General features: G+C 52.0%; 1 protein-coding gene across 1 annotated transcript in view; it reads right to left on the bottom strand.

Annotated features, from left to right (window-relative positions):
* Positions 1-12,470, bottom strand: part of MUS81 (MUS81 structure-specific endonuclease subunit) — a 235,989-nt gene that overhangs the window by 153,886 nt on the left and 69,633 nt on the right. Inside the window, exon 4 of the mRNA XM_082269643.1 lies at positions 10,674-10,772. Within this exon, the coding sequence (XP_082125769.1) occupies positions 10,674-10,772 (99 nt within the window). The remainder of the gene's footprint in view (positions 1-10,673; positions 10,773-12,470) is intronic.

The raw sequence follows: 12,470 nt of genomic DNA, 5'->3' as shown, positions 1-12,470 counted from the left end.
GATGGTTAGACAACAGGAGCCGAACCGCATCCTGAAGCTTCAGAAGTTTCGCCTGAGGAAAAAACACCCAGGCTGATGCTGAGTCCAACGTCAGACCCAAGAAGTCCAGCTTGGTGGACCGAGTTAGTCCCGATTTCTGAAAATTCAGTGTCTACCCGAACTCCTGTAGAGTTCGCACCGTAATGTCCAAGTCCGCTTGTAGAGCCGAGGAAGACTTTGCATACAGAAGCAAATCGTCCAGGTAACCCAGTACCGCAATCCCCTTCTGCTGTAGCAAGGCCAACACTGGGGCCAAAACCTTTGTAAACACCCAAGGAGCTGAGGCGAGACCAAAAGGTGACGCCACAAATTGACGGTGCTCCTCGCTCACGGCAAAACGAAGAAAAACGCTGATGCCCGACATATATTGGAATATGAAGGTAAGCGTCCTTGAGATCGATAAAAGCCAGAAGATCTCCTTGATGAAGGAAAGTGACTACCATGCGGATGGACTCCGTCGGAAATTTCTGAACCCGCACAAAGGGGTTCTGAGATCGGAAGAACCTTGCCTTCCTTCCTGGGAACTGTAAACAGGTTTGAATAAAAACCTTGAAACCGTTTCAACTCTGGAACCGGCACAATAACTCCTTGTGCTAACAGGTCCTGCACTGCTCCGTAGAGGTCCTGTAGTCGCTCGTGAGACAGGCGTAAGTTGAAGGGAAAGATTCTTTCCGGAGGCAAGGACCGATCTTGCAACTGAACCGAATCAACTCGTGGACCCATTTGTCCTGAATGAGCAAGGTCCACAGATCTGGAAAAAGACAAAGACGTCCCCCCACCCCAGATGTGGTTGAGGGCGCCCCTTCAGGCTGGTGAAAGCTTGTCTGCTTAACAAGAAGTGCCTACTTTGGACTTACCATTCCAGGGTCTGTTGGAGCCTCCCGCATAAGTTAAGGGTGGATCTCAAACTCTTTTCCTGCGATCCAGACAGACGAAAGGGCCGCTTGTGAGCCGAGAAGAAAGGACCACGTTTACAACAAGGTTTCTTACCCCTAGCAGTCTGTGGAAGTAATGTACTCTTACCTTCCGTAAGACCCTTGATGATCTCTTCCATAGAGGCACCGAACAAAAGGAAGATCAGTCAGCACCTTTTTTGAAGCCTGGTCAGCCCGACCAGTACTTCAACCATATCACGCAGCAAAGGATCACCGCCACCACAGATAACCTGCCGGCCAAGGGGGCCGCATCCAAGGATGCATCATAAATTTAGTGTAATCCCTGGATAAACTGATCTGCCAGCTCAGGAGGGTGTTGACTCCCTTCCAGATCCTGGCGTAAAATACTTGCCTATTCCGTTAAGGTCTGAGATACCAAGGTGATAGCAAACGTCTCAAAATTGAACTAACCACGGTGAAAAGGTACCAGACCAGAGCCTCAGCTCTCTTGACTACAGGGTCCTTAACCAGTTCCCATCCGCGCTACAGCCTATATACGGCTGCAGCGCGGACTCGAATTTTCGGGAGGCCGTTTAAAAACGGCCTCCCAGTGACACGCCCCCCGCGCGCTCCCGCGAGCGCGCAGCGGGGAGAATCTGTGTCGGCCGTGTCCCTTGGACACAGCCGATCACAGATCGTGGTGAATGGCCAATCACAGCGGCCATTCACCACGTGATCGGATCATCCAATGAGAGATGATCTCATATGTAAACATATGAGATCATCTCTCATCGCCGGCGCTCCTTCCTCACACGGAGCCTGCAGTGTGAGGAAGGAGGGAGAGCTGCACAGCGCCAGGGACAAAGAGACATGTAATCAGGGCACTGATTACCAGTGCCCTGATTACTAAAAGGTAAAAAACATACACAGTGCCCCCCCATCAGTGCCCACAGTGCCCTCCATCAGTGTCCCCCATCAATGCCCACAATCAGTGCCCATAGTGCTGCCAGTCAGTGCCCATCAGTGCCTGCTCATCTAGGCACTGATAAGCACTGACTGGCAGCACTATGGGCACTGAGTGTGGGCACTGATGGTGCTGCCCATCAGTGCTCATCAGTTCTGCCCATCAGTGCTCATCAGTGCCACCCGTCAGTGTCCATCAGTGCCTTCCGCCAGTGCCCATCAGTGCCGCCTCTCAGTGCCCATCAGTGCTGCCCGCCAGTGCCGCCTCTCAGTGCCCAGCAGTGCCACCTCAGTGCCCAGCAGTGCCACCTCTCAGTGCCCAGCAGTGCCGCCTATCAGTGCCGCATATCAGTGCCACCTATCAGTGCCGCCTATCAGTGCCACCTATCAATGCCGCCTATCAGTGCTCATCATTGCGGCATATTAGTACCTCCTCATCAGTGCCCATAAGTGCCACCTCATCAGTGCCCATAAGTGCCACCTCATCAGTGCCCATAAGTGCCACCTCATCAGTGCCCATCAGTGCAGCCTATCAGTGCCCATCAGTGCCGCCTCATCAGCGCCCTTCAGTGAAGGAGAAAAATTTATTTTCAAAATTTACTCACAGAAAATAAGAAAAACTTTTTTTTTTTTTCAAAATTTTCTGTCTTTATTCTTTTTTTTTGTAAAAAATAAAAAACCCAGAGATGATTAAATACCACCAAAAGAAAGCTCTATTTGTGTGAAAAAAATGATAAAAATTTCAAATGGGTACAGTGTAGCACGACCGCGCAATTGTCATTCAAAGTGTGACAGCGCTGAAAGCTGAAAATTGGCCTGGATGGGAAGGGTGTTTAAGTGCACAGTAGGCAAGTGGTTAAAGGATGGAGAATCCTCCACCGGCAAAAGTGTGGCCTTATTTAGCCTGGACACCTGAGAGTCCACCGACGGTGGAACCGTTAGTTTCTTCAGAAGAGACTCCTGAAAGAGATATCTCCTAGCGAAACGCTTAGGCATTCCAACCATGCATTTCGGGGAACCCCACTGACTAGTGACAATCGTGTCAAAATAGGCAAGAAAGGGAGACACCTTTGTCACCTAGGAAGATTTGCGGGTGCCAAACTGTACCGGCGTCGCTGACTCAGCATTAGCGGAGTCCTCCAATTTTAAAGTTTCCCGCACTAACACAATTAGGACCTCCACCTACGCTTTTTCATGTGCGGCTGCAGAGGAGGAGGACTCATCCTCACTATTACAGCACTCAGCATGTGTGGACGCAGACCAAGTGGGCTAACTTTCGTCCGCAGCGGCCAGATCCACCTCAGAATCTGAGGAAGCAGAGGATACAGGTGAAGGCAGGGGGAGGGGCGCTTCTTGCTAGGCCTCCTTTGCAGGGCCATATCTACTTTTGGAACTAGTGACTGCAGGGCTGCCATCATGGCTGCCAGGGCAGACTGAGACCAAGAGGGTCCTGCAGCTTCCAGGAGTGGGTCGGGTGGAGATACGCGCTCCAGAGGCTCCATGGTCAATAATGGGTTAACCTGAGCCGCGCACAAACTAGAAAAAAGTTTTGTTCCCCCCCCCCCCCAAAAACGGGGGATCCCACCCCCCACGCGCACCGCTGGGGCACCACAAGAATCAGCATACCCGCGGCGCAGAATATAGTAGAGGAAGGATAGTGTACCCTCAGAGACTCACCACCCAAACTGGAGAGCGCTAGTCTGCCACACTGTGATGGAAAGAGGAAGAGGAAGCACCAACACTGACACTAGAGGCCCCCGCAGCACATCATTGCACACATACTACAAGAAAATATCCGCCTTTAATCTCTATGGGGAAAACAAAAACATGGCCACCAAAGCCGGAAATACAGAATCCACGACAAAATGGCAGTGCCACGCAGCGCTGCATGGGACCCTGGACCTCACGGAAAAAAACAGACCCCAGGAGGGGACACCAGCACCCAGGTACAGAAACCCCCAAAGTGGGGCTGACAGCTACTCTCCGGCCCAAAATCAGGCAAGCCCCCCTACCCAAATACACCCATGCCCCCCAAAAGGGGCTAAGGGGGGGACAGGTGGCAGATGAGGGCACCTATGCAGGGGGGAACCCTGCTGTGGAAAAGGGGGAAAGGCATGAGGGGGAGGAAGGACACAGGAGGGGGCCTACCATCCCCAGGGAGGGCCCGCGACCACCCCAGCAATTCCGTAAGAAACGAGGGGGGACACTACGCACCATACGACGGCACCAGGTGGGCGCTACTCCCAGCAGTTCACCACACCATCTTGGAATGGGGGTGCTGCAGCCTGAGGTACACTGCGACTCTGATCATGACTAATGTTGTGAACAGGGCTATTCGACCTCGCAAGGTGTTGCACTCGCCGGCCAGCCCCTGTCCAGCGGGGCTATGTCACGGCCAACCTAGCGTGGAGCTAATAGTTGGGTCGTGCTCGCAGCCCTGACTGGGAAGACCATAAGGATCTAGAATATCCAGTGTATCGCCCAGTCGGGCTGTTGATTGTAGTTCACACAGGAAAAATATAATAAAGAAAAAGTAAAAAATTCCATTTATAAAGGAAAAAATGCCAGGACCGCAAATCCCAGCAGAGAGCCAGGTCATTACTCCTGACTAGGCAGAAAAAAACTGAAGTCCTATAGCAGGATGTGATGGTAAACCTTCTGGAACTGCCCCAGTGGCGTAACCAAAAAGGTTTCCGCCTAGTCCTACTCCTGAAGAGAGAGCAGCATAAAGCCCAACGGTCTGAAGACATGGAGATGTGTCTGTCAGTGAACGAAAGAGAAATTAAGTTTTAATAGTTAGATAGGCATATTTTCTAGATCAGTGGATGTTAACTTGCGATCTTCCCAACTTTTTATGCTCATTGGCTATCTTTATTGTTAGTGCATTTTGTGCGTGCCCAAGACAATTCTCCCTCTTCTAATGTGGCCCAGAAAGGTCAAAAGGTTGGACACCCCTGTCTTGTAATGTTCACAGAGTCTATTTGTATCTGCTTATAAAAATAAACAGACTTAACAAGAAAAAAATCTTAATAAAAGCATATTTTAATTTTGGATACAGTGGGGAATGCTTATCATTCCTGTCTTTATTACTTTTTTTTTGTTGTTGTTGTTGCTGTCTGTGTAATGATTTTCCTTCACTTCCTGTCCCAGAGACATTATCTATTCTATAAGTTGTTACCAGAAGACACTCCCATTGCAAAATTCCCCTTCTTTTCAGGTTGCAGCTGAAAAGTTTGGGTTTCTTATAATTTTCTGTCTTAATGACCACGGGGGAATGAAAGCGCCTTAGTAGTTCTATTTGTTCCCTCAACCAGCTAAGATAAAAAAAAAAAAAAAACGGAATTTTTGTAAAATCTTACCTGTAAAATTCCTTTCTCCAAGTCCTCCGACAGTCGCCGCCACCTCTAAGTCATCACTGTTGGGTATTGACTTCCTATCCGCAGGAATAGCTAGGCATATAGACTTAGTCCAAAGACAAAAGGCATTAGCATAATTAGCATATACACACCCATGGGGGCTGTCCCATCTGGTCAATACCCCCCCTGCATCACCACTCTCAACTCAGATTGGTAGCATAGCAGTAGGTAATAAGAACCCCAAAAGAGGGGCGGGGGCGGCGACTGTCGGAGGACTCAGAGAAAGGAATTTTACAGGTAAGATTTTACAAAAATTCAGTTTTCTCTTACGTCCTCCGACAGTCGCCGCCACCTCTAAGTCATCACTGTTGGGATGTCCCAAAGCAGTATAGACATGAGGGTGGGAGACGCAACCGTAGAAAAGGCAACGCAGTACCCACATCAGAGAAAGGAACCTTACATGCAGAACCAACTGGGCAACAGAAAAAAAAACACTGCTCAACAGGAGCAACAGCCCAGGAAAGCAAATGCCAACAGCCAGGGACCCAGAAAAAAATGCAAGGGTCCATCATGGCACTGCCGCACTGAGAACTGTGCGGCCAAAAGAAGCATCAGCTGATGCTAGAACATCTACTTTGTAGAATTTTGAAAAAAGTGTGCACCGACGACCAAGTCGCAGCCTTGCACACCTGGGCCACCGAGGCCCGATGTCAATAGGCCCAGGACACACTCAAAAACCTGGTAGAGTGCGCTGTAACAGGGAAGGGCGGAACCCGTTCCTCCAAGGCATACGCCTGCTCAATGGTCTGTCTGATCCATTCGGCAATAGTTGCTGCAGACGCAGCCATGCCCTTCCGAGATCCCTCAGGAAGGACAAATAGGGAATCTGGCTTCCGAAAGGATTCCGTAGACGACAGGTAAACCCTGATCGCCCTTACAACATCCAAAGAATGCAATGTAATCACCTTAGGATGCATAGGCTTCGTACAAAGCGAAAGCAGGACAATGTCCTCATTAAGGTGGAACTCAGAGATCACCTAGGGAAGGAAGGATGGGGGTGGTCGCAAAACCACCTTATCCTTGTGAATTATCAAGTAAGGGGAGCGGCAAGACAATGCCGCCAGCTCCGACACTCCGACGAGCCGAAGTGATCGCCACCAGAAAAGCAACCTTTTTCGACAGCAGAGGCAACGATTTTTCCCTGATGATTTCAAAGGGAGCACGCTGTAACACGGACAGAACCAAGTTCGAGTCCCATAAGACAGAATGTCGGTCACCTCCCGGGCCACTCGAGCACCCCTGGTGCCCCCCTGGTGGTTGATGTAGGCCACCGCGGTAGCATTGTCCGTCTGTACGCGGACAGGCAGGCCCCGGAGACCGTCCGACCACTGGAAGAGACAGTTTGATTCGTAACTCCAGCACATTTATCGGGAGGGAGTACTCCCCCTCCGACCAAGTGCCCTGGGCAGACAGGTTTCCCAGGACTCCACCCCAGCCCGATAGGCTGGCGTCCGTGGTAACCACCATCCACACCAACGGACGGAAGGACTTGCCTTCCGCCACCGATGGAGACTGGAGCCACCACAGAAGAGCCAATCTGATCTGATGACTCAAGGAGACATCCTGACCCAAGGACTGAGGCAGTCTGTCCCACCCAGCCAGGAACTCCGTCTGGAGAGCCCGCGTGTGGAACTGAGCAAAGGGTATCGCCTCGAAGGCCGAAACCATCAACCCCAGGCCCCGCATACAGGTCCTGACTGAAGAGTACGGGTAGTCCCTGAGGGACCTGAGCTCGTCCTGCAAAGTCCGGAGCTTGTCCTCTGGCAAGAACACCTTTGCCTGAGCAGAGTCCAGAACCATTCCCAGGTAGGGAAGGTGAAGCGATGGAGACGACGATTTTTGAACGCTGATGGTCCATCCGAACTCCTGGAGCGTCTGTACCGTGATGGACAGATCGTGCACAAGGCCCTGGCTGGTACGTGATCTCAGAAGCAGATCGTCCAGGTAACCCAGGACCGCAATGCCCTGGGCCCTCAGCAGGCCCAGATCCGGCGCCAACACTCTGGTAAACACCCTTGGTGCCGAAGCGAGACCTAAAAGGTAACGCCACAAACTGGTAGTGGTCCTCTGCGATAGCAAACCGAAGGTACCGCTGATGACCCTCGAAAAGCGGGGATGTGCAGGTACGCATCCTTCAGATCTATCGAAGCCAGGAATTCTCCTGGACTCAAGGAGGCCACCACCAAACGGAGAGACTCCATTCGAAACTTCCGAACACGCACGAAGCGGTTCAGCGCTTTCAGGTCCAGAATAGGACGCATTTGCCCTCCTTCCTGGGCACAGCGAACAGATTCGAATAAAAACCCCCGAAACCTGTCCTGAAGAGGCACCGGGCCAATCACTCCCTGAGCAAGCAGGTCCTGCACCGCTTGATGCAAGTCCTGCAGACGCCCCGGAAGCAGAGGAAGATTGGAGGGAAAGAATCTGTCCGCCGGCCGGGAAAGGATTTCGATCTTGTAACCCGATCGAACGATTTCCTGAACCCACCTGTCCGATATCCGGAGCAGCCAAGGTTGGAGGAAACCGCGCCAACGTCCCCCCACTCCTGAAATGGGTGAGGGCGCCCCTTCAGGCAGAGGTGGATTGACCCGCCGAGGCGGCATTGCCGGACTCCTGCTTACCCGCCCAGGGCTTCTTCTGGTTGCCCTGGGCCTTGAAGGGCTTGCCCTTGGATTGGTTCCGAAAGGCACGAAAAGACCCCTGATTGGATCTAGGCGCAGAACCCCGCTTGCCTCGAAAAGACTTGTTCTTCGGGTTCTGGGGCAGCATAGTGCTCTTGCCCCCCGTGACGCCTTTCACCAGGGTGTCCAACGCCTCGCCAAAAAGGCGAGAGCCAGCATAGGGAAAATCAGCAACAGTTTTCCTTGAGGACTGGTCGGCCGACCAGCTCTTCAGCCATATCAGTTGCCGGTTAAGCACCGCGACACCAGAGAGGCGAACTCATTCAAGGCTGCATCAAACAAGTACATGACTCCTTGGTGGATCTGATCCACCATATCCAGCCGGGCAGGTGGAACACTATCAGACACGAGATCGCTCCTAAGCATCTTTGTCCAAGCAGCCACCGCCTGAGCCACCAGAACAGACGCGAAAACGGGTTTGAGCAACGAACCCGCCACCGTATAGGAATGGCGAGCTAGAGACTCCAACCGCCAGTCCGTGGGATCCCGGAAAACCGGGGTATCCTCAGTAGGAGCCAAGGTAGCCTTGTGCAACACAGCCACAGTGTGATCTACCTGTGGAGGCACACACCATCGTGATTCCGTAGCAGGCGCAAAAAGATAAAGCAATTTGAACCGACTAGGTACCAGGAATGGACGTTTCAACGTGCGCCACATTTCATTAACAGTGTAATGGAATACCGCTGGGCAGGGGAAAATCTGCGCAGACTTGCGGGTCCTGTGCGTCCCAAATGAGAACACAACACCCGGAGGACAGGGCTCATCCTCTAAATGTAAGGTGTCCTTTACAGACACAATCAGCTCATCCATGGTCACCCGTTCTTCAGGCGACCCCGGGGAGGAGGTATCAACCCCCTCCATCTCAGCCTCCCCCTCAGACCCCGGGGGGTCCAAGGATGAGCGGGACCCTGAAAAGGGCACGCTCGCAGCAGCAGCCATATCCCCATCTGAGCAGAAGAGAGACAACCTTGGCCTCTTTCTCGCAGCACGTTCAGTCATCAGCATTCCGATATTTGCCACTAAAGTCGCCACCACAGCAGCCAGATCGGGTCGCAGCGGGGCCACAGGAGAACTCGGGCCCCCCACTAAGCTGGAGGAAAACTGTTTTTCTGAGAATCCATTGCTCAAGTTATCAGAACAAACTACAGTGCAATACAAAGTACTGTCCCCTTTAAGAAAACGCTGCGGTGTGCGCAGCCCACCGCTACTGCAACAGTGATAAAAGACCCCCAAAAGGGGAAAAGAAACTGAGCTAGAAGCGATAGCACAGAGGGAAACTGAGAATGATAACCTGCAGAGCTCGCAGAGCGTTGCTACTGATGTCCTGCTGCTGATGGAAGGAAGCGCTGCTGGAGTAGGCTGGACCATATGCCAGACCCTGGGAAAATGGCTGCCCCATAGGGATGCATTGGAGGCTACGCCAAAATGGCCGCCGACATGCGGCCGGACCGATCGTTCCCCTGCCCACAAAATGGCGGCGAATGGCGCCAAAACAACATGCAGGATCGCCCCAGAGGAGCTACACATGTAAGCCTATAGTAAAGATGGCGGACCGCGCGAAGATTCGCCGCTGCGGTCGCCGCACCATCAGAAACGTCTGCACCCCCAAAAATGCACCTAAGTGACACAGGGACAGGGACCCCCGGGCACACACAGTATCTGCACAAGCGATCCCCACAGGGATCGCACAGGGAGTCACACAGGCACAGACATGGGGGACACACAGCAACACAGACTGCCACCCCAGACAGAGGCCCCACACAGAAGTACTTACCTGTACCAGATGGCGTGGGGAGCCTCTATGCACGGAAAGCCTCTGTCCTCATCTGACAGGGAGTGCCGTGAGCCAGGGACATGACGCTGCAGCCCCGCAGACAAGTCCTGTGAGGTAGCCACCTCACGGCTGCATCCCTGTAGCGAACAGGGATGGGTCGTTCGTAATGCCAGGGCGAACCATAGCTGAACGCTCGATGGCGGGCTGGGGGTCCATCTGACCCTTTTGCTCTGGAGAACCAGGGCGGCCAGTCCGAATCCCAGCACCGCATGATCCATCTTCATCCGAAGAGAAGACTAACACTAGAAGCTGACAAAATAAACAGCTAGTAAAGTAAGAGAAAAAACTGATATTTTCAAAGAAAATCAAATAAAAGATTAGGAAGGCGGAGACTGAAGCCCCAGCACAAGGTAAGCCTGACTATTCCTGACGCTAGGCAGATTAAAACTGAGTTGGGAGTGGTGATGCAGGGGGGGGTATTGACCAGATGGGACACCCCCCATGGGTGTGTATATGCTAATTATGCTAATGCCTTTTGTCTTTGGACTAAGTCTATATGCCTAACTATTCCTGTGGATAGGAAGTCAATACCCAACAGTGATGACTTAGAGGTGGCGGCGACTGTCGGAGGACGTAAGAGAAAAAGAGTTTGGCTACAGAATTTTGGCTTAATCAAATAAAATCATTCAAATCCAATGTATCTGTATGGTATTCAAGATGATTGAAGATCTGGCACACAGCCTATGGGAGTGGCATTAGGCCTCGGTCTACTCCGTTACGCAAGAGCCCGCCACAATCCCTGGGAGTCCCATAAAGAAACTGGATAACCTTATCAATATAACCTTTATTATGAAAAGTACATGAAAGTATAGTGTATGGCTCTGGATCCTTAGTTTGAAAATGTTCTGGATTTCATTTTGCTTACCTTGCTGTTCTTGTAGAGAGTCAAAAGCACAGCATAGCCCCCTGACCTTTTCTGAGGCACATATTCTCGCTGTTTTTTTCCAACTGTCTTTTTCTTTTTCTAAAATCACAAAATGCAGAAGAAACTCATTTTTCGGTCATAGTACCTGTAAGGACACTGCTTTGAGCTAGTGTTTTCAGATAGGTTTAGTTTATTCCAATGATATGAGCTGGGGGAGAGGATAAATATTGTGTTGACCTTCTACATTGATCTAGAGGAATTCTTTCTACGCAGGCCTTTGCCTGCAAATTTTTTAACTGTGGAAGCTCCATGTCTGCTAGGCCTTTGACTGGGAGAGGAAGTGTCAGGGATACCACATGCAGGCATCCAGCAAGGGTGATCAGATCAGTTGGCTGCACCAAGGAATCAGGACCAAGATGGATAAAGATGTAAATAAGTTTATTAAGCAAAATGACACACTCCAATACCAACACCAGTGACCATAAACAAGTAAACAAAATATAAATGATAACAGTACAAAACCCCAATAGAACCTAACAAACTATATACAAAAGAATGGAGCAAACAATAGCAGGACAGGACAGGGACAGGAGACAAGGAAAGCAGGGAGCCAGGTACAGGAAGCAGGGTACAGGGAACAGGATCAGAATACAGCATTCAGGATACAGGTTTCAGGATCAGACAGGGACACGGCTAGCAGAGAAAATACTGAAGCACTGAGCCTCAGTGAAGGGCGGGCTTATATTCCCTCAGCAGTCCTCAGGTGCAGCTTAATTAAAAGAACAGTCCAGCTGCTGGGAGACACCCGCTGGTGGGCCCTGGAACTGCGCCCCTCAGTTCCAGAAACAGTGCCACCAGCAGGTGACCCACGTAATGACACTGATCCTGACAGTTCCCCCCCTTTAAGGAGCGGCCTCCGGACGCTCCATTGTGCTTCTACCCCGAAAATCCAAAAAGGTCTCCCCTCCATGTCTGTGGGTCTTCTAGCACTCTCTAGGCCAAAGGCCTTTAACTTGCCGGAAGGCGTGCCACCAGAGTCCAGCAATTGATCATGCGCCCCACCACCAGGGTCTGGAAGCCGTCTAGGCACCCCACAGGTCAAGTTCCTGAAGAGGCGTAACATTAGGGATACACCTGCCCTCATTGCAACACATGTCCCAACACTGGGACTGAAGGCAAGCTGGACATAAAGCAGGGGAGCGCCAGCGGCATGCAGGATGTCCGGCAGTGGCACACCAGGCTGGGCAACAGACAGTGGCACATCAAACAGGGCGGCAGACCGTGGCTCAGCGGGCACTGGATCAGCAAGCACTGGGTCAGCGGGCACTGGAACAGCAAGCACTGGGTCAGCAGGCACGGTAGAGGTCACCGGAACAGCGGGCACGGGATCAGCTGGCACCGGATTAGTGGGCTGAGTAAGAGACACCGGATCAGCAGGCACCGGAACAGCAGGCACTGGGTCAGCGGGCACTGGGTCAGCAAGCACTGGGTCAGCAGACTGGGTAGTGGTCACCAGAACAGCGGGCACGGGATCAGCTGGCACTGGATTAGCGGGCTGAGTAAGAGACACCGGATCTGCGGGCACCAGAACAGCGGGCACTGGACCAGCAGGCTCAGTAGGAGGCACCAGATCAGCGGGCACGGGAACAGCAGGCATCAGAACAGCAGGCACTGGATCAGCAGGCTCAGTTGGAGGCACCAGATCAGTGGGCACTGGATCAGCAGGCTTAGTAGGAGGCACCAGATCAGCGGGCACTGGATCAGCAGGCTCAGTAGGAGGCACCCGATCAGTGGGCA

The sequence above is a fragment of the Pelophylax lessonae genome (assembly GCF_965119305.1).
Source record: "Pelophylax lessonae genome assembly, chromosome: 10".
NCBI lineage: Eukaryota > Metazoa > Chordata > Amphibia > Anura > Ranidae > Pelophylax > Pelophylax lessonae.
The sequence above is the reverse complement of the archived record's forward strand: the minus strand, read 5'-3'. Positions and strand labels throughout refer to the sequence as shown.